Below are 22,112 nucleotides of genomic sequence, written 5' to 3'. Positions count from 1 at the left end.
CATGAAATCTTGATTGTTCATCTCCAAAATTTCTTCATAATCATGCATTTCTATGTTGGTTTATTCAAGACAATTTTGGTACAAAGCACTAAAATACACACCACTGCTTGCACAGCTCTTCATAATTTCAACTTTTTTAGCAACTTGTTTCATTATACTTGTGTTCTGTATGACAGACAATCAGATCTGCAGAAATTTAAAATCAGCAACTGAGGATCTATAAGTGAAATCAAGAGAAAAGTCTTACTAAGTCTGTTTTGTGAGACTATTCAAGGTGAGTATTAAGCTCACATAATTGTGATAAAACTGTAAGCACTCAGAAGAAATGGAAAATATTCACCTATGGGTATTTCCAAAGATGACCAATTCAGTTAGGCATTCTCCCCAAATAGACATATTTGGAAAAAAAACTAAAACATAAGTTGCAGAAACACTGCAACCTAAGTCCTCGGAAATGATGGAGAATAGCTCCACTTCAGGTTCAAGAATTAATCCTGCTACAGCCCACGCTCAGGTTAGCAGGGGCCCTGAAAAGGTCAGGAAATGCAAAAGAAACCCAGGAATGACCAAATAATCCTATCTAAGTGGCTCACTCTTTAAAATGCACATCTTGAAAACTTAAAAAATCGTGGGGAAATTATGTTACACTCGAGAAATACTACTGGTGAACAGTATAGAAATATTTTTACATAAAATAGAAAGAATTTCAAAGATCACAAGAGGTTTTTACATCTAGCAAAGTGATTTGGAAAAAGGAACAGCCATATTCAGAAAAAGAAAAATTCAAAATGACAAAGAATGGTAACATTACCCAATAAATCAGCCCAGTGCTCTTTCCTCTGAAACATGCTGCCTCTCAGAAAACATTGATAAGGGAAGAGGGAATAAAAGAGCTGGCCAATCACATGCTACAGGGAAAGCAGAAACTGGACTTTCAAACTGTTTGATATTCTAAATGATAACATAATTCTAGAGCAGAAACTTCAGAAAATTTGCCTACTAATGTGCACAGTCTCATTTCCAAACATATAAGCAGAACTGGCCTACAGAAAGATGCATGGGGCCACTGTACACCATGCCAGGACCTTTCGCCCTCGTAAATCAGAAATAGCTGCCACTTAAAGCACCAACAAGCAGCTGCAGTATATTTAACCCAGTTACTCTGTACTATATTTATTAGGTGGAGGGAGGAATATTTTTGAACAGCTGGCACTGGAAAAATGAACAGAATGAGAGTGGAATCTTTTTGGTGACAACCATGCTGTAAGTACGTGTTTTATGCAGAATCCCCCAATTTAAGCATAGCAAACACTTTAATAGAGCTATCGTACTAGGCTCTCTTTTAAATACTTTCTATATTTTACTCAACTCTGTGAGGTAGACACTGTTAGGCCCATTTTGCATATGAGGAAACTGAGGCACAGAGGCTGCCCAGCCGGTAAGTGACTGAGCTAGAATGCAAATGCAGGCTGGCTCCACGGTCTGTGCCCTTAACCATTCCTCTGTGCAGCCCCTCAGCTCTACTGGTTTAGCAGCTATACTGTGTACCTGTGCCAGGCTTGGGAGTAAAAGGCCCTCAACCCAGCCCTGCACTGTGACACACTGTGCTTTGTCCCATGACAGATGGGAACAAGGCTGGAGGCAGGGCCATGGCACCTCTGTGCCAATGTACAATGGCTCCCTTGGCAAGCTGAGCAGGGGCTCACGTTCAGCCACGCTTGCCCCCTGGGCTGGGTGCTCAGTGCAGTGTCCAGTAAGCATAACTGTCTAGAGTAGCCCCAGGAGCAGTCCTGTGAGGTACCTCCACTCAGGGTTGGCAGTGAAAGACTGGAAGAAGAGAAGGCTCAAGTAAGAACTGGAGAGGAAAAAAGGTGAACCTCCAACCAAAAAAATATTTCTACAGTGATCATTTTAACCAGGTGGAAGTCAGGATTACACAGGCTATTTCAGTTTTATTACAGTGCATCCAGATTATTGCACCAATCTTCTAGATGCACCACATGCAGGCTAGCCTCACAGGCTGCCCTAACAAAACAGCCCTCAACAGGCTGTGTGAACAAAACTGGTTGCAGCCAGCTGCCTACAATGGCAGTCAGTCCAGCTGAAAGGCCTCAACCGGGGCCATCTTCAACAGCTTCTGGACTCAGCACTTCAAACTACCAGTTCCCTGCCCTGGGGTGCTAGAAGGGACCCTAACCCAGGGAGTCCTCCAAGGAGATGCAGCCCATGTGATACAGAAAAGGACCGAGTCTTTTAAGAGATTGCAGTCAGCAAGGATCAGGACTCCTTTAGAAGGGCAACCCCTCTTAGCAGAAAAGTACATAATTGATCGGTGGGTTTATTTACCTGAACTAGGACTCCCTGCATAGCACAACTAACGTGGGCCTACCCTCCCAACCCTCTAACCAGAAAATTGCTAGATAAGTTTTTCTGGGAAAACACGTACCTGATTCCACCATCTTCTGTGTCACAGTTATCCTTACCCCACACTGCTCAGGGCCTTGCTAGGCCCCCTCCTTCCCCAGACTTCCCTTAGAGCCCTTGGCCATCCGGGTGGTTGGGGTGGTGGGAGTCCTGAGGATGGCAGCACCACGGTGGTGGGGGAGACTGTGGTGTAGTTAATATGCATAAGTATGCAATGCTGGTTAAGGGACCAGGGACGATTTGGAGCCTGACTTCCCAGGTTCAAATCCCAGCTCTGTTCCTTAAGAGCAGCTATATTTCCTTAAACAACTTGATTAACTTTCCTGAGTCTCAGTTAACATCGGATGGAGATGATACCAGTATCTACCTCATAGGGCCCTTAGGAAATGCCTGTCAACCTTGTGGGCACTATGCTAAGACATAAAAATATGTCAGGCAGAGAAAGGTAAACACCATAGGATCTCACATGTGGAATCTTAAAAAAAAAAAAAAAGCTCATAGAAACACAGAACAGATTGGTGGGGGTGGGGCAGGTGAAGAGGGTTAAAATGTATGAACTTCCAGTCACAGAATGAATAAGTCCTGGAGATGTAATGTACAGATGGGGACTATAGTTGTTAATACTGTATATTTGGAAGTTGTTAAAAGAGTAGATCCTAAAAGTTCTCACCACAGAAAAAAAATTTGTGACTGTGTATGATGACCGAATTGTGGTGATCAATTCACTACATATTCAAATATCAAATCAGTGCTGTACACCTGGAATATAATGTTATATGTCAATTACACCTAAAAAAAAAAAGCCTGCCAGTATAAATGCTGTGAAGGTCTTTTTGCCATGACGACCAGCAAGAAGAAGCAGAAGGAACAGTCACAGTACGTTATTTCAGTTCATCCTATTACGAGCCCAGGAGGTAGTGACTCTTTCCTATCCCCACTTTACAGAGGGACAAACTGAGGCACTGAGAAGTAACAATCACCTTGGACGATTTCCAGACTCTGCCCCTTCCCTGCTCCCTTCAAGGCTCAGAGTGGTACAAGCTCTAGTATGTTCCGGTCTCTACATACTTCCAGTGAAGCCGGCTGACCTTCCCCTCACTCACTGAGGATTTCTGAACCTGGCCCAGCCTCACGGGACCTCACCCTACAAGTCACACAGCTATCAGGTTTGTGTCATTGTGCAGTCATGGTGTCTGACCTCCACAGCACACGGCAACCAACACTTCTGTGTCCCCATCATCCCTGGCCCTCCTTCTTCACTGCGGCTTCTTCAGGCCCGTGCAGCTCTAACCCCTACCACACCACATTTCAGTCACACTCAGCAAAATGACCTCATAATCTACTTCACCGATATTAACCACCTCAGGTCAGTCCCAAGTAAAAAGGAAAGCTGCCCCTCAACATCCCCACCTACAGTTCCAGCTCAATCCTTTTCTTTCAGGGTGAAGTTTCTTGACAGACTTTACTATAGCTGATTTTGTCACCTCCCACAAGGCCCGAGAGCACTCTGGCCAAGGTCACCACTGACGTAACTCCAGTGGTCACTTTTCTTCTGTAATCTCTGGGCAACATTTAACACAACCAGCCACTTCCTCCTTCCAGAAAGTCTCCCATCTCAGCCTGTTTGACACAACATTCTCCAGGTTCTCTTCCAACCGTTCAGTTCTCTTCCTCGCAGGCTCTTTCTTAGGTTCCTTTCCTTTATTGATCCCACAGAAACTGCAGGCCTCCTACATGCCAGCACTGACCAGGCCACTGGGCTTCTGGGGAGCTCTTCCCTTCTTATCCCGCACAGTCCTCCCTGGGCGCGTGCATTCGTGGCCATGGCTTCAGTTACCATCTACATGGTTAAGAATGCAAGGTCAGACATTAGCCAGACTTGGATTCAAATTCTGGCTCCATCACATCACAGACATGACACTCACTTTCTCTAAGTCTCAGTTGTCTAACTTCTAAAATGATACTAGTAATGAATAATGCATGCAAAATACCTAGGACTATACATCCCACATGTTGATGATAATACACTATACAGCATATGGTAAGTAACAATGTTACCTACTGTTTTTAACTACATCTCCAAGAGTCATCTCTGAGTTCCCATCCACCTACATGAAATCTCAACTTGGATCTCACACAAGCAGTGCAAACTTGGTAACATCAGAAGCAAACTCATTTTCCCTCTTAACATGCTATTCCTTCAAGTGTAACCTACAGAGTACATGACCCCATCAGCAACCCCAATGCCTGTGGTGGTTCTAAAACACACTCATAGATTCTTCAGCTTCCCACCAAGAGGCAGTGTCTGTCTCCTGCCCTTGACCTTGAGCATGGCTCCAAGACAGTCTTGATGAACAGAATGTAGTACAAGCACGGGTGCATGATTGTTGAGGTGGGTCTAGAAAAGACTAGCAGCTTGCCGTTTTCCATGGTGCACTTGCTCTGACCCTTCAGCCTGGATGGGAGAGGTGTGGCTACCTGAGGCATCATGTGCAAAGTCCACATGAGGAGATGCCCAGGAGCCCACACTTTTCCAGCCTCCCCCCACTCCCAGCTATTTGCCTGCTCCCAGCCCAGATGCCAGGTAAGTAAGTGTAGGAAGAAGCCTTGAAAATGAACCCAGCCACATCCCTTTGTAACTTCATAAGGGATCCTGAGCAAGAACAGCCTCGGTGAACCCAATGTATCTCCAGATTCATGAGTAAATTATTGCTAAGCTACTGTCTTAAAGTGGTTTATTAATCAGTAATAGATAACTAGAACAACGCTTAAACCAAAACCCTGAGTATTATCCCTAAAATCTCCTATGTTCTCATCTTCAACATTCATTTACAAAATTCTGGCATTCTCATGTTGCTTAAATCCACCTACTTTTCTACATCCTGCCTGTCCCTACATACCATCATTTCATTCCTGAATCTGGACAGCATCTTCCTAAGTGATCTTCTTACTCCATTCTGGTCTTCCTCTCCAGTCCTTCTCCACACTGCAGCCCGTTTTGTGCAGGTCACTCTAGGCAAACACTGAAGGTCCCACGATGTGACCCTGGCTGGGCCTGCAGCTTTGTGCCTAGCTACCGCTCCTGATTCTGCTCGAGCCACACTGGGCCCATGGAGTTCCTTGAACTGACGGGTTACTCATTTCCAAGTCTCTGTACAAGCTGTTCCTTCGGCCCAGCCCTGGCCCTGCCTATCACAGGACCAACTCAACTCAGCTTCAAGGTTGCAGATTAAAAATGATTCCTCTGAAGACCTCCTTAGCCCCTGAGTCTAGGATAAGTAAGGTTCCCTTCCACATACTCCCTCAGTAACCTTTCTTTCTAAGTTGAATATACTACTTCAAAATGTAATTATTTTTCATCTCTACAAGAGTCTAAGTTCCTTGAGAGCAGGCTGATGTCTTACTAACTTGTATATCCCTAGTGCCTAGAACAGCCCCAAAGCCTAAAAGGCTCTATAAAAAATTAGAACTAAGTGAATGAATGATAAGTAACTTATACAAAGGCAACTTAAGCTCACTTAAGTAACAGAATTATAAAGAAAGGAAACTATTCCAGAAAAGATATAAAATGAGAAAAATTTTTAAATAAAAGAAAAATTTGAGATTATCTAATTCCACCCATCCTTTTATAGATGAAGAAACTGAAGTCAGTCACTGACCAGTTTGCCCAAAGCTCCATACTTAGTCGGTGGAAAAGCCAGAAATACAACCAGGTCTGTTGACTCCCACAGTACCTCTTCAGCATGTCAGAATTTTCTTTTGTTTCTCTTACTTATTTATTTATTATTATTATTTTTTTAATTTTTTATTAAGTTATGATTGATATACACTCTTATGAAGGTTTCACATGAAAAAACAATGTGGTTACTACATTTACTCATATTATCAAGTCCCCACCCATACCCCAATGCAGTCACTGTCCATCAGTATAGCAAGTTGCCAGAGATCCACCATGTCCCTTCTCTGTGATACACTGTTCTCCCTGTGATCCCCCACACCATGTGTACTAAACATAATACCCCTCAATCACCTTCTCCCTCCCTCCCCACCCGCCCTCCCACACCCTCCCCTTTGGTAACCACTGGTTGATTCTTGGAGTCTCTGAGTCTGCTGTCATTTTGTTCCTTCAGTTTTGCTTCATTGTTATACTCCACAAATGAGGGAAATCATTTGGCTTTTGTCTTTCTCTGCCTGGCTTATTTCACTGAGCATAATGTCCTCCAGCTCCATCCATGCTGTTGCAAATGATAGGATTTGTTTCTTTCTTATGGCTGAATAGTATTCCATTATATATATGTTCATCTTCTTTATCCATTCATCTACAGATGGACACTTAGGTTGCTTCCATATCTTGGCTATTGTAAAAGGTGCTGCAATGAACATAGGGGTGCATATGTATTTTTGAATCTGAGAGGTTGTATTCTTTGGGTATATTCCAAGAAGTGGGATTCCGAGGTCAAATGGTATTTCTATTTAGTTTTTTGAGGAACCTCCATATTGCTTTCCACAATGGTTGAACTAGCTTACATTCCCACCAGCAGTAGGAGGGTTCCCCTTTCTCCACATCCTTGCCAGCATTTGTTGTTCTTAGTCTTTTCGATGCTGGCCATCCTTACTGGTGTGAGGTGATATCTCATTGTGGTTTTAATTTGCATTTCCCTGATGATTAGTGATGTGGAGCATCTTTTCATGTCTCTGTTGGCCATCTGAATTTCTTCTTTGGAGAACTGTCTCTTCATATCCTCTGCCCATTTGTTAATCGGTTATTTGCTTTTTGGGTGTTGAGGTGTGTGAGTTCTTTATATATTTTGGATGTTAACCCCTTGTTGGATATGTCATTTACAAATATATTCTCCCATACTGTAGAACGCCTTTTTGTTTTGTTGATGATGTCCTTTGCCATACAAAAACTTTTTAGTTTGATGTAGTCCCATGAGTTCATTTTTGCTATTGTTTCCCTTTCTCGAGGAGACGGGTACAGGAAGAAGTTGCTCATGCTTATATTCAGGAGATCTTTGCCTATGTTGTCTTCTAAGAGTTTTATGGTTTCATGACTTACCGTCAAGTCTTTAATCCATTTTGAGTTTACTTTTGTGTATGGGGTTAAACAATAATCCAGTTTCATTCTCTTGCATGTAGCTGTCCAGTTTTGCCAACACCATCTGTTGACGAGGCTGTCATTTCCCCATTGTATGTCCATGGCTCCTTTATCATATATTAATTGACCATATATGGTTGGGTTTATATCAGGGCTCTCTAGTCTGTTCCATTGGTCTATGGGTCTCTTCTTGTGCCAGTACTGAATTGTCTTGATTACTGTGGCTTTGTAGTAGAGCTTGAAGTTGGGGAGCGTAATTCCCCCTGCTTTATTCTTCCTTGTTAGGATTGCTTTTGCTATTTGAGGTCTTTTGTGGTTCCATATGAATTTTAGGATGATTTTCTCTAGTTCATTGAAGAATGCTGTTGGTATTTTGATAGGAATTGCATTGAATCTATAGATTGCCTTAGGCAGGATGGCCATTTTGGCAATATTAATTCTTTCTATCCATGATCATGGGATTTGTTTCCATTTATTGGTGTCTTCTTTAATTTCTCTCATGAGTGTCTTGTAGTTTTCAGAGTATAGGTCTTTCACTTCCTTGGTTAGGTTTATTCCTAGATATTTTATTCTTTTTGATGCAACTGTGAATGAAATTGTTTTTCTGATTTCCTTCTCTGCTAGTTCATTGTTAGTGTATAGGAATGCCGCAGATTCTGGGTATTAATTTTGTATCCTGCAACTTTGCTGAACTCAGATATTAGATCTAATAGTTTTGGAGTGGATTCTTTAGGGTTTTTTTATGTACAATATCATGTCATCTGCAAACAGGGACAGTTTAACTTCTTCCTTGCCAACTGGATGCCTTTTATTTCTTTGTGTCGTCTGATTGCCATGGCTAGGACCTCCAGTACTATGTTGGGCATCCTTGTCTTGTTCCCAATCTTAAAGGAAAAGCTTTCAGCTTCTCACTGTTAAGTATAATGTTGGCTGTGGGTTTGTCATATATGGCCTTTATTATGTTGAGGTACTTGCCCTCTATACCCATTTTGTTGAGAGTTTTTATCATGAATGGATATTGAATTTTGTCAAATGCTTTTTCAGCATCTGTGGAGATGATTATATGTTTTTTGTCCTTCTTTTTGTTGATGTGGTGGATGATGTTGATGGATTTTCTAATGTTGTACCATCCTTGCATCCCTGGCATAAATCCAACTTGATCATGATGGATGATCTTTTTGATGTATTTTTGAATTTGGTTTGCTAATATTTTGTTGAGTATTTTTGCATCTATGTTCATCAGGGATATTGGTCTGTAATTTTCTTTTTTTGTGGTGTCTTTGCCTGGTTTGGGTATTAGGGTGATGCTGGCCTCATAGAATGAGTTTGGAAGTATTCCCTCCTCTTCTATTTTTTGGAAAACTATAAGGAGAATGGGTATTAGGTCTTCACTAAATGTTTGATAAAATTCAGCAGTGAAGCTGTCTGGTCCAGGAGTTTTGTTCTTAGGTAGGTTTTTGATTACCAGTTCAATTTCATTGCGGGTAATTGGTCTGTTCAGATTTTCTGTTTCTTCCTTGGTCAGCCTTGGAAGGTTGTATTTTTGTAGAAAATTGTCCATTTCTTCTAGGTTATCCAGTTTTTTAGCATATAATTCTTCATAGTATTCTCTAATAATTCTTTGTCTTTCTGTGGTGTCTGTAGTGATTTTCCCTTTCTCATTTCTGATTTTGTTTATCTGTGTAGACTCTCTTTTTTTCTTGATCAGTCTGGCTAGGGGTTTATCTATTTTGTTTATTTTCTCAAAGAACCAGCTCTTGCTTTCATTGATTCTATTGTTTTATTCTTCTCAATTTTATTTATTTCTGCTCTAATCTTTATTATGCCCCTCCTTCTACTGATTTTGTGCCTCATTTGTTGTTCTTTTTCTAGTTTCATTAATTGGGGGTTTAGACTGCTTATATGGGATTGTTCTTTCTTGAGGTAGGCCTGTATTGCAAAATACCTTCCTCTTAGCACAGGCTTGGCTGCGTCCCACAGATTTTGCAGTGTTGAATTATTGTTGTCATTTGTCTCCATATACTGCTTGATCTCTGTTTTTATTTGGTCATTGATCCATTGGTTATTTAGGAGCATGTTGTGAAGCCTTCATGTGTTTGTGGGATTTTTCATTTTCTTTGCATAATTTATTTCTAGTTTCATAGCTTTGTGATCTGAGAAACTGGCTGGTACAATTTCAATATTTTTTAATTTACTGAGGCTCTTTTTGTGGCCTAGTATGTGATCTATTCTTGAAAATGTTCCATGTGCACTTGAGAAGAATGTGTATTCTGCTGCTTTCGGGTGTAGAGTTCTATAGATGTCTCTTAGGTCCATCTGTTCTAATGTGTTGTTCAATGCCTCAACACTTATTTTCTGTCTGGTTGATCTGTCCTTCAGAGTTAGTGGAGTGTTGAAGTCTCCTAGAATGAATTCAGTGCATTCTATTTCCCCTTTTAATTCTGTTAGAATTTGTTTCACATATGTGGGTGCTCCTGTGTTGGGAGCATAGATATTTATAATGATTATATCTTCTTGTTGGACTGGTATGTCAGAATTTTCAAATGAATCACAAATAATGTAGGAATTTCAGAATATGGCCAAGTGATTTCTACAAATTAAAAAAAAATTGCCTTCTAATCCCCTTTGATTATATTGTTCTCATGCCTAGACATATGGAAGTAGCTCTGGGCAACTTTAAATTTCTCTGGAGTACACACCTGTCAGAATGGATAAATGAAAAGGACTAACAACACAAAAAGTATTGGCAAGAACCCTTTTACACTCTTAGTGGGAGTCTAATTAGTACAGCCACTTTGAAAAAAATGTTCAGTGGTATTAAATAAACCTGAACATACATATGCCCAATCAACCTGAAATTTCACTCCACCCAGCAGAAATTAATGTTTTATTTCCACCAAAAACATTTACAAGAATGTCTGTAGCAGCCTTATTCCTTATCCTCAAACTGGAAGCAATCTCAGTGTTCACCAATAACAAAATGGATAGATTAGTGATGGCGTATTCATACAATATTACATGACAACAAAAAAGAACTACTGATTCATGCACCATACACGAATTACACAGGCATACTGAGGGAAAGAAAAATCACACACAAAATAATACTGGTGATTACATTTATATGAAGTTTAAATTAATCAGGCAAAATCAGAAGTGACACTAGAGAGCCTTCTGGAGTATTAGAAATGTTTTACACCTTCATCTGAGGGTGGTTACAAGATACATGTACATCTAAATTCATCTAGCAGAACCTTTAAGACTTGCGCACTTTATGTAAGTTATAGATCAATTTTTTTGAAAAACAATTCATTTGGGTGAATAAAAACTTTAATTAGAAAGAATATAACCAATAAGATTTTAATATCTTGGTATGGTAATGGGGGTAACTACACTTACTGTGGCAAGCATTTAGTAATATACATAATTATTGAGCCACTATGTTGCACATCGAAAACAATATTGTTTATCAACTATATTCCAATTAAATTTTTTAATTTAATTAGAAAAAAATGATAGGCACATATGAGTTCATATACTACCTTATGTTCATGTAGTATAGTATATACATTATCTCATTCAACTTTCAAAAGAAGCCTTGTTTTTTTTGTTTGTTTGTTTAACTCACATCTAATTTACTAGTCACAACTGACTATCTTAAAAAATATCTCAATCAGAGCAGGAAGAAAGGAGAGAATAAATATTCAGTGATAGTAAAAATTCACTTTAACATTATTTTGAGGACTAAAAGTCCCAATATGAGTAAGTTGCAGAACAGGTCCCAGGTCAAGGACAACTTCTTGATGTCCAACTCTTAATATGTACAAGAAAAAAGCATTCCTACATAAGGTTTAGTTAAATTACTTAAAATTGTATAGTGCCACTTTTGGAGAGAAAAAATCCCCAAGGTGTCCCTAAAAAAAGTGGAAAAGGAAAAAAAAAAATCAAGCACATAGAGTCACTTTATCTATACCTGCACCCCCTTCTATTGATGCCATTATATTGAGTCATTTGTACTCTCATACCAATCAGCATAGAAATGTGATTTAAAAAAAAAACACTATACAGTTTATTTTGTTTAGAAGAGTGCTTATCAGAGGCTCCATTGCTATGTGAATTTTGCAAATGAGAGAACTTTGGTTCAGAGTGACTTGCCTCAGATCAGGTTCCCAGTATTCGGGTTTCAAAAATCAGTACGTTTTAAATATATACATACATTCATATGTACATACAAACTTGAGGACTGGTACTGGATTGTCATCTTTTTATTCTGTCAAATAATCAGCAGAAGCGTGAGTTACTATCATTCACGAACATTTCAGAATGGAGAGTATATACTAATAATCTACAAGAAGTTGGAAAGATAATCTTAAATTTTAAATTTGTAAATTAAATTTACAATTACTTTGCAACACTCTGATTTTTCCATTTGGCTATGGGCTGATATTTGGAAAACACCTTATATCTCACAGGTAACAGGTACAATATCTGGTAATCAAATACAGGACTTCAGACAAAGTTCGTTCTTCTCTATCGCAATAATAAAAATATATACCGATTAAGATTATGGACCTCTCACCAACCTTCATAACAACTGAGGTAGTTATGATTACTCAATTCCTCCTGACTCTCAGTTCCCTCAACCATAAAACAGGAAATAATAGCCCCTACACCTCTCAGAGGATTGTTGAAAGAACTAACCAAATGGTGAATGCATATTAAGCACTTCTTGAAGAATCTAGGACAATAAATTCTCTATAAATATTAATCATCATCATTACCACCAACTTCACTATTACATAACTTTAACTTAACAAACATTGGTTGATTATATCCAGGCACTGTTCTAAGTGCATTACAAATATTAACTTACTTAATCAATATCAAGTACTTTAAAATGTGGGTAACTTTGACCCTCAATTCTACTTCTAGAACTTGACCACTGGGCAAAAATACTCTAAAGGATTAGGAACACTACATGTAATAATCTCCCTTTTAGAGATATGCCACATACATTTGCATACTAAAGACTGTACAATATAGAAATTTAACTGTTTGACCCAGTTCCCAAATTTACTTGGCACTGGAACCCCTTTTTGTAATAAGATTCATTAAAGTACCACAGAACTACTGTTCCTTATATACAATATCATGAAATACCCAAGAGCTTATATGGAATGTCCATGGTAACATTTATAACAGTCAGAATGGGAACATAAAATAGTCAATGAAAAGATGATTAGTAAAGAAAATTAAGGTTTATTGGTATATGCGGAAAATGTTACACAAGAGAGATTGTTAGAATCTAAACATTTGTAAGTGTAAAAAACAGGTTATATATAAAACTACATCTTCATTATGATGCAGGGTTGGAAAATGTTAACTGGTTCTTTGTGGGTTGTTGGACTATGTATTTTTTTCTTCACTGTGCTTTGTTGAGCCTTCCAAATTTCCTCACTAAGACTTTACCTTAATAATAAACATGTGACCTAAATAATCTCAGTCCCTACACAGGTAAGAATACATATGGATATATATGTATGTGTGTTAATATGATCATAAAATGATTGATCTAAACTGTATAAGAAACTGATGAATCATAAGAGTAAAATGCAATCAAATTTCATTAAGTAGTTTATATAATTCATTTTGTAATATAAAAGTACACAGGCATTCACATGAAACTATGCCTGAAAACCAACACTTACTCTCTTCTGTGTGCTTCTCACAAAATCCAGAGATCTCTACATATAAAACCAGAAATGGCAGTATCTAATTCAGAAATACACAACAAATACCTGATATATGGCAACATTTAATCATCTAAACATTAGACAAAACAAATTTCAAAAGATAAGGGTGGTATGTTACAAGTTTTGTAAAATTGTTACACACAAAAATAATACTGCATGGTTTATGCATGCATGCAAAGATAATAAAACTGCAAAAACATACACGAAAATGATGCCCACTAACTGCAGGACAGTTGTCCCACTGAGGCAGCTGGAGGAAGAAGGCATGGGGGAAGAGCAGGCTTTAGACTTTAGCGGTAGCCTTAAACTTTTTTTTAAAAGAGCACCAGAGTTTAAGTTAAAATAGCAAAATGTCAACAACTGTTCAATCAGTGAGGTAGGTACATAGAAGTATTTTATTATTTTCTGTACTTTCCTGAATACTTGTATTTACTATATATAAAACTTAGAATAGTATTTCACCTGAGCTCCTGAGTCCATGTGGAGACTCATTAGGGACAGGTGCAATCCTTCTGTGCTTCAATCAATGGTCCTGGGATGACTCCTCACTGTCATCTGCTTCCCCAAGGGAGAGAAGCCAGAGAAGCAGCTATCCTGCTGAAAAAAGAACCCACAGGAATCCCTCTTGGGGAGACATGGACACAATTACTCAATAAGTCCTCAACACTGAGGGAAGCAATCCAGAGGTCATAACTTCCCCAAAAAATGTAGGTATAAAAGAACCAGAGAAATTAGATTGTCCTGCAAATCCAAGTTTTCAAATAGTTACCCTCAAAATCAAGTAGGTATGTTTGACTATGAGCTAAAAAAAAGAACACCAACATTTGTTATGCAAAAAGAGTAAAGGAGAGAGTGGGTAGACAAATAAATTAAAGCAAAATGAGTGAGCAAACCCTCACCCTACAGTACAAACCCCCGTTTCCCCAGCAGGAGCTGAGCTGTCTTGGAGGTCCTGGGAGTCCTTCTCCCAGGTGGCAGCAGCAATCAAGTTACCCCTCAATTTCTAGCATTGGGTCTGATTCATGTGGCCCCTCTCACCCATCCTCTCAACAACTATTAACTACAAGTACGCTGGCAGTACTGAATAACGCTTACAAGCCTGGGCCTAGAATCTGCCCAGTGAGGTTCATACCCTCGCCCTGACACTGCACTGGTTCTGTGATCCTGGCCAATATGATATTCCAGCTCCCTAAACCTTAGGCTCACTCCCTTCTAAATCAGTCAGTCTTTTGTAAGTAGTAGTATCTGGTTAAGGGGACTGTTGGAAGGAGAAATTAAGTGATACAAGTAAAACACTTCACACTGTACGTGGTACACAGTCCCCTACTTAGCAAGCACCAGACCCGAATCTAGAGAAAACAGTGGTCAGGCTCAGAGCACCTTCACTGATGCAGGTTACAGACTCAGATGATGGCTATTCAGGGGCTATCCCTATGTATTTAGCAATAGAGATCAGAACTGGCTACATAATTTGTGGTGGCTACAAAATTGTGGGTGCAAAATGAAGACGTTTGGAAAGCACCAAAAATGAAGAAGTTCAAGATGGTGACTGAAAAGCATTAAACCAAGTGTGGGGTACTTCTGAGACAGGCAGCCTTGGCCACATGCCTGGGAAGCCAGTCCTACTGGAAGTAAATGTGCTCAACCACTTTGCAGACACTCAGAAATGAGTGTCGACAAGAATTGGCTTTAGACTCATCCAAACACAAGATCATCTGGGGAGATGCCAAGGGGAGCTACAACCTAACTAAAGGGACGTTCAGGCTACAAAATAAAAGCTCATCACATCTTACTACACTGATAGGCAGTGACTGCAGTGGGGTACGGGGGGACTCGATAATATGGGTGAATGTAGTAACCACATTATTTTTCTTGTGGAACCTTCATAAGAGTGTATAGCAATGATACCTTAATAAAAAAATTAAATAAATAAATAAATTTTTTAAAGATGAAATAAAAGCCCATCATTAATTCAGTTTCTGAAAAGTATCAGCAGAAACCACTGCGTTCTTGTTACCTACAATGCCATTACTAGACCTTCCCTAAAAACCTTTCCTTCTTTCTACAAAGAAACAAACCCTGTGTAGTTAATGCCATTAGGAGACTTTGCCTCACTGAAATCCATAAGCAAAGGCTACTTGGGGCCAGTGTCTGCTGGGGACAGCCTCACTTACCAGGTGGGACTTGGTAAAGGAGCATATAGCAGACCTCAAATAAAACAGATCCTGAGTCTCAGTGACCTTTTCAAAAGAAAATGGGGCTTATGGCATATCAGAAAGGGCCCCTGAAGGGACACTAGGGGACTGAGGAACAGAATTGCCTGGAAACCCATTTGTGATCACTTGATGAAATATTAGATGCCGAAGGTCACCTCTGGGATAGAGTCAGGACACTGTGGGGCAGGAGACTCAGGACAACACAGTTTCTCTATCCAGTCTTCTCCTTAACAGTCAGTTAGCAGCACCAAGTCCTTGGGGACACAGGAACATCAGTCAGCCTGCTCAAGCCCCTGGTTTCCTTACCCTTGGCTTAATCAACAGTATTAATACACAGTATTTACATGAAATACACATTGTAAAAACTTCAATGTGTTCCAACAGCTTTAACATCAAGTTAGAAAGAAGGCAGTGAAGAGGGAGGGCTTTCCAGCCAGGACCCCAACTCTACTACTTGCTAGCTATCTGAGCTTGGGGAAGTTAATCTCTTCAAGCCTCGGTTTAAGGCCATTATGCCTGGAAAGCACTTACAATGTTGTATCGCACACAGTAAGTACTCAATAAATATTAACTAAGTTTACCCTCACAACTCCTATGCTTAACTCTTCTCATGCCCCAGCATGCTAGTAAGTACATGGCTTAGGCATCCTTCAGAATGCAGTAAGCTCCCAGAGCGCATGAATCATGTCCCCTGTGTGTCCTCTCCCAGGACACACAGTGCAAGACTCGAGCCGTGGAAGCTGGAGAACCAAGCTAACTCCTTTATACCAAAATTCCCGCCTAATAGTATGGATACTCTCAAAACTTTTTTGCTATGAGAACTCCATAGGTGATAGATCTGTTTATTATGTTTGCATTATTTTTATCTTATGATTTATCAATAAAGAAATATTTATGGGATTAATGCAGTTGCAGTTTAGACTAAAAAATGTTTGGCCTATACTGTTACTTTATAACCAGTTTGATCATAGTCAGAGCATAAAATTTTCAATGTTCATAGCCATTCAGGGTTAAAAACAGCACACTTACAGGATAACTGAACATGGTGGCATAAATCACAAATGTGCCTTCACTCTCTGACATTCTAAATGAGCCCATTCAATAGTACCTACAGGCGCTGTCCATTGTAGCATACCATGAGTTTCTTTTCATGGCTAGTTGGTTAGTTGGTTTATGACCTGCAAAATAATGATGTATTTATGCTGATCCATCTGCTGTCTCTCAACTGATCCTCTACACTGACACATAATGGCAGCTACAACTACAGCCTGTGACCAAGAAACTAAGCCAGGTTCACCAATCCATTCACGGGAGAAATCTAGAACCCTGGCCTTACTAAATTCCAAATGCAATATACAAGTGCAATGATCACTAACAATTAGCACCCAAGCCTAATCAAGCAGTTTTATTTTTCACATTTTCAGGTCTAAAGCATTTTAGTTCATAGTAAAAGAAACAAACACATATAAAATAAGAGAGAAACCTACTAGAAAACCAAGGAACACTTGAGAAGTTGCCTCTCCTCTCTGTGCCTTATCCATCCTGTCCTGCCACAGGCTCCGCTAGAGCCACACGCCGGCCAATCCTGCAGCCAAGGGGATCCCAGCTGGGGGCTCATCCCCTTTGACTCTCAGGGCCATGTACAAAGCAGGGGTTCCATAAATGTTTGTTGAATGGATTAATGATAATATCAGAATGTGGTTTTATTTTTGTAGGCATAAAACAATCCTCAAGAGTTTTGTGACTTCCTGCTTGCTGATCACCACTCCAAATCTTTCCAGATACTGAGACTAGTTTAAAAGGTAGTCCACTATTTACCATTGAGCAGTAGCAGTCTGATACCTTCCACAGGAGGTAACAGAATAACAAACATCATCAACATAATCACAATACATTAACATTCTACATCTGAAAAGCATGTGCTGTTTATAAATCAATTTCCCTCCACTGACTCATTTAATCATCATGGGCATTACACAAACATAATAAATTTTACTGCTGCTGTTTTGATGGCAGAAGGAGAAAACAGTGAAATTCATACCAATCAACATGAGTCAGGACAGAAAAAAAGTGTAACTGAAATGAATCTAGAAGTTGATCTTGTCCAATCTCCCAGGAAAACCTGGTAGACATTTTTTTCTCTTTCATTGTAACTTTACTATTTTCTCCTATCTTATTCAAAAAGTTCTGCCCATGGTCTTAGTAGTTGTACCTGTCAGCAGAAATAGAAAGATGCCGGTACAGCCTGTTGGAACAGAAGCAAAATCTTTAGTCACATTTCACAGGTGTGAACAGGACCCTTGAAGCCCCTACAAAAATGGGAAAAAGGTGTGTGGCCTCCAAAGCCAATTCCCTTTTCAACTGGAAAACTGAGATTTTCCTATTTAAACTGCGACCAGGGTAAAATAAATTATATCTTGATAATCTTAAAGTTAAGAGAAAAGGATACATTTCTGCATTCCCCAGAACAAAACACCTAATCCAAACAGATTTTATCTTGTCTCAGTCTAGAACTGGCAGGTAAATCGGACTGTCCCTTTTGTCTCATATTCATTCAATTCAACAAATATCGGGCACTGGGTGGTACACATTATTTAGCATTAGTAACTTACCCTATTTCCCTAACCTGAAATCAATGAAAACCCTGTCTTAAGTATTAAGGCACTGTCCCTATCCATTGCCTTACCTGGCACCTAATTGATACAGCATTTCTTTTCAGCTCAGAAATAGGCAGCAGCCTCTAAAGTCAGAGCTTCATCATCTGTTTTAATATCAACAATGCTATTAAAAGCTGTTAAAAATAGCACCTCACCTTTCTCTCATTTCTCTTCCTTTTCACTCTCCTCCAAATAAAAAAGGTTAAGTGATGACATCCAGTCCCAAGAACAATGGACAATACACACAGCTCCCTCTTCCAGCTTCCAACAGCAACAGCAAGAAAGTCAAACACCGATTAAAAAAAGAAAAGGCACACACCATGGTTCCTGTGAAGTGCACAAGCTCAGCAAAATCTGAAGAGTCAGACTCGGAATGAAAGGAAAATTTTTTCTCCAGAAGCTAAGAGAACGAACTCAGGAATTGATTTATTTTAAAAATAAGATCCCAGACACAGTCGCCAAATATTTCATTTTTCAGAAATTGGTTTTTAATAAACAGTATATAAAGATTACATATAAGCAAACTAGTCAATCTGCAAGGCAATAATGAAAGAGGAAAGATAGGATGCGAGGCACATCACCTTCTGAGCTGATAAACAAAAAGTAAACAGGACAGACCACCTCAGGAAGGTCTGTTCTTTTTCCAGCCCAGTTTCAGTAAAAAAAATGGACTTTAGTATTTGCTTAAATCTTTTCACAGGAGATAGTGGCCGATACCATAAAGAGTACCCTACTTCAAGATTTTTTTTCTCATCTCTACTAATTAGCTAATGATTTTTATGACAATTGTGAGTTTGAAAAAAAAAGCGTAAAGTTCAAAATATTTGTATACTAATGCAAGGATGTGTGTATGGGGGAGGGTTGTGGCAGGTAAAAAAAAAATCCTGTCAAATTTGGAGCTCATTAATTTTGACACAACTGTTGGTAAATTAACATATTAATCTGCTCTTAAAAGTAACCTAGAACTTCACCCACATTCATTCAGCCATCCTGAGACTCTTCATCTAGAAATTAACCTAAATAATTAACCAGAGTTTAATTTTGCTTTCACTAAATGCTTTTTGTTGGGTTTAGGACCTGAAAAACAGCTTTGTGATGCAGTTTGCACACTTAAAACTCATGAAGTAAATAAATAATAAAATAATCAGAACCACTTAACTTTCTTTATAAAAACTATTTAAGTATAGAAAATTGCCTTTCAATAGTATAGGTAATGTCACCCTTTTTTATTAAGCAATTATCCTCAACAAACTTTGGCTTTTACTTGGGCAGACTGCAAGACAAAACTACAGTCCTGTATTATATAAGAACAACTACAAAATAATCAGTTATTTAATTTAGGAAATATTTAAGAAGCATTTGACAACTCTCTTCATCCACATGACAATTGCATTTTAAAGAATGCTTATAATCAGATAACCCCCTTAGCTGGCTCCAGTGTGGATAACATAATGTCTCTTTATCACCAAGACAGAGGAAGTTACTGACATAAACAAATGAACAGAATCTGAACTCTTATTTTACTCTGCTCCATTCACAAGGTCATGCATTAACTCTAATCACCACCCTTCCCCACAAGATCATCAAAAAATGAAACTTTAGGGAGAACATTTACTTCACATAAACTAGAATAAGCTCAAATACAATATAACATTACAAAACCACTGTTTGTCCAGAGTTTCTTGATCATGAAAGGATTGACAATCTTAGTACAGCATTAAGTGTAATTCCTAGAAGGCACAGGCAAATCTTTGCCAGGCCAATTACAGTCGAATCAACTGCATGTGTCCAACACGATGACAGGAGGGTCAATGCTTTTAACCACATACTTCAACTCTGCACTGCAATAGCGGTTCCGGCTAACAAGGTAAACCTTGTCATTGTGTAAGGTCGAACGCAGCTGATTATTAGTGAGAACCCCCGTGAACACCAACGTGCATCTCTGGGGAAATACACAATTCCTGGAACAATACACGATACTTGCATAATTTCACAAAAAACACTCAAGTCTATTTTTAAGATAACGTTCAGTCACAGCATTATGCTGACACTTTTCCCATCTGAACTTCAAGCCTGGCCTAAAAGCATAGCTGGGATCCAGTCCGTGCACAGGGCAAAAGCAGTGTGCACCCGTGACAGGCACGGCAGGGCAATGCCGGCCCCTACCCAGTCCAGTTCTGGTCAGACTGCAGTGTAGTGTAGTCCTGACTAGTTTATGGTAATGTGCTTTTAAACCCTCACCGCGACCGAGGTCAGAGCTTTAGAGATCTAATAACAACCAAATGACCAGGGCTGCCGGGCACTTAGCGAGCCATTCTGGTTATAGCTCTTTAATAGTACCTGGAGTTCTGCTAAAGAGAAAACGGGAAACTCTGGCTTCCCCGGAAAGAAAAGTCCTTTGCGGGGAGCTCAGAGGGAAGCAAAGCACCCGGCGGTGGGCAGGGGACGCCCCGCCGAGCGGCCCCGTTTCTCCGGCAGCCCAGCGAGCCCCTCGCCCCGCAGCGAGGCTGGCACGGGCCGCACCTTTACCTGTCAGTTTTACCAGCCGCGAGCGCTGCGGCCCCGCCGCCCGCCCCTCCGAGTCCCGGCACAGCTCTAGAGCGCGCTGCGGGGGAAAGAGCCCCAAAGGCATCCCATCCCAAAGAAAGAAAGCAAAGCTGAACCTCCAGGCGGAGGCACACCGGGCACGCCGGTGTCCGACAGGCGACACGCCACCCCTGCCCTGCACCTACCAGATAATCCATGTACAGAAACGCCTCAGTTATCCGGAGATCAGACATCCGGCAGCCTAAAGCATCCGGAACAGCTCCGAACCCGGAAAAAAAGCAGCGTCTCTGGCTGCAAGCGAGCAGCCCCTGAAATATCCAGCAACAACGAAAATAGCCGAGAGCAGCCGAGGAGCCGAAGATTACACAAGGGGCGCGGCGATTGGCCCGGCGGGCGGGCAGAAGGAAAGGAGGGCGCTCATTGGCGGCGGCGCCTATAAAAGGTAGGCCCCCGCGGACGGACGGAGAGAAGCGCGGGAGAGGCGCGGCGGCGGGTTCCTGTGGGCCTGGCGGAGGGGCGGGCCGGGGGCGGGGCAGGCGGAAGAGCGAGCCGGACTCGGCGGAAAATCGACCGGTGCTGCCGCCGCGCGAGCTCTGTTAGCTTCTGCGCCCTCCCAGTTGGGTAAAGGAAAGCAGAACTACACTCTAGTGACAGAGCTTTGGTGTTCCCTCCCACCTCTCAGTAGGATGCTAACAGTGAAATGCGAGGCGTGGTAGCCGCCGCCACTCACTGCTTCTCTCCGGAGAGATTTCGTGAAGGCTCTGCGGCCTCGGGGCGGCACCGTGGGGACGCTGGAAGCGTGTAAGCGAGCTCTCTGAGCTGGCCGGCCTGTGACTCGGGGGCGGTGCCTCCCCTCCTCCAGTGGGTGAAGCTGCGGAGCTGGACAATCCAGCTTAGTGTCCGCTGGGGTACGGAACCCCGGACATGGCTAGAGGAACCCAGGAGGCGCCTTCTTAGGAACGCTAGATTGTCCCCGGAGAATTTGCTCTCCATCACGTCAAAGGAAAAGAAAAAGTTCAAGCATTCGGTATAGTCTGTTGTAGACCCCAAACACTCTTGGGAAGCAGCAACTGTTCAGCGCTTTGCATGTTTTGGGTCCAAGCACACTGTGCGCAAATCCACCACACCTGAAGAAAATGAGCTGCAGAAGCAGCTTGTGACCCAGTGTCATTGCAAGAGGTAAGTGTAAGTAAATGCCCTTGAGATTTGTGCATTTCCTTGTAAAGACTACTCGGAAACTGATACTGGGGTTTCCCTATCGCCTGAATGAGATAAACTGGATAAGGACATTCAGTTTGGGGAGTTTTGTTGTTTTGAAGATTTCAGGCTCTGAACCACACAATGCCTGAGACACCATTTAGGCTCCTGTGACTTGAGTGCCACTTCCCCCGCTCCCCAGTTTGAGAATGAGGGGACT

The 22,112-nt window shown here is 40.8% G+C and overlaps 1 protein-coding gene across 11 annotated transcripts in view; it reads right to left on the bottom strand.

The window, feature by feature from the left end:
- ARL15 (ARF like GTPase 15) overlaps positions 1-21,062 on the bottom strand; it is a 442,427-nt gene extending 421,365 nt beyond the window's left edge. For 8 of the 11 annotated variants that reach the window (XR_012131183.1, XR_012131184.1, XR_012131166.1 and 5 more), the window contains exon 1: positions 20,881-21,062. Coding sequence is in view for 5 of the 11 variants with exons in the window: in XM_073236299.1 (XP_073092400.1) it covers positions 20,881-20,928 (48 nt within the window). In the remaining 6 variants the exon portion in view is untranslated. The remainder of the gene's footprint in view (positions 1-20,880) is intronic. The other 3 variants (XM_037022073.2, XM_073236309.1, XM_037022072.2) reach the window with 2 other exon arrangements.
- Between the last annotated feature and the right edge of the window lie 1,050 nt (positions 21,063-22,112).

Source organism: Manis javanica, chromosome 1 (genome assembly GCF_040802235.1).
Source record: "Manis javanica isolate MJ-LG chromosome 1, MJ_LKY, whole genome shotgun sequence".
NCBI classification, from domain to species: domain Eukaryota; kingdom Metazoa; phylum Chordata; class Mammalia; order Pholidota; family Manidae; genus Manis; species Manis javanica.
Note: the sequence above shows the minus strand (reverse complement) of the source record. Positions and strands in the feature narration are given on the sequence as shown.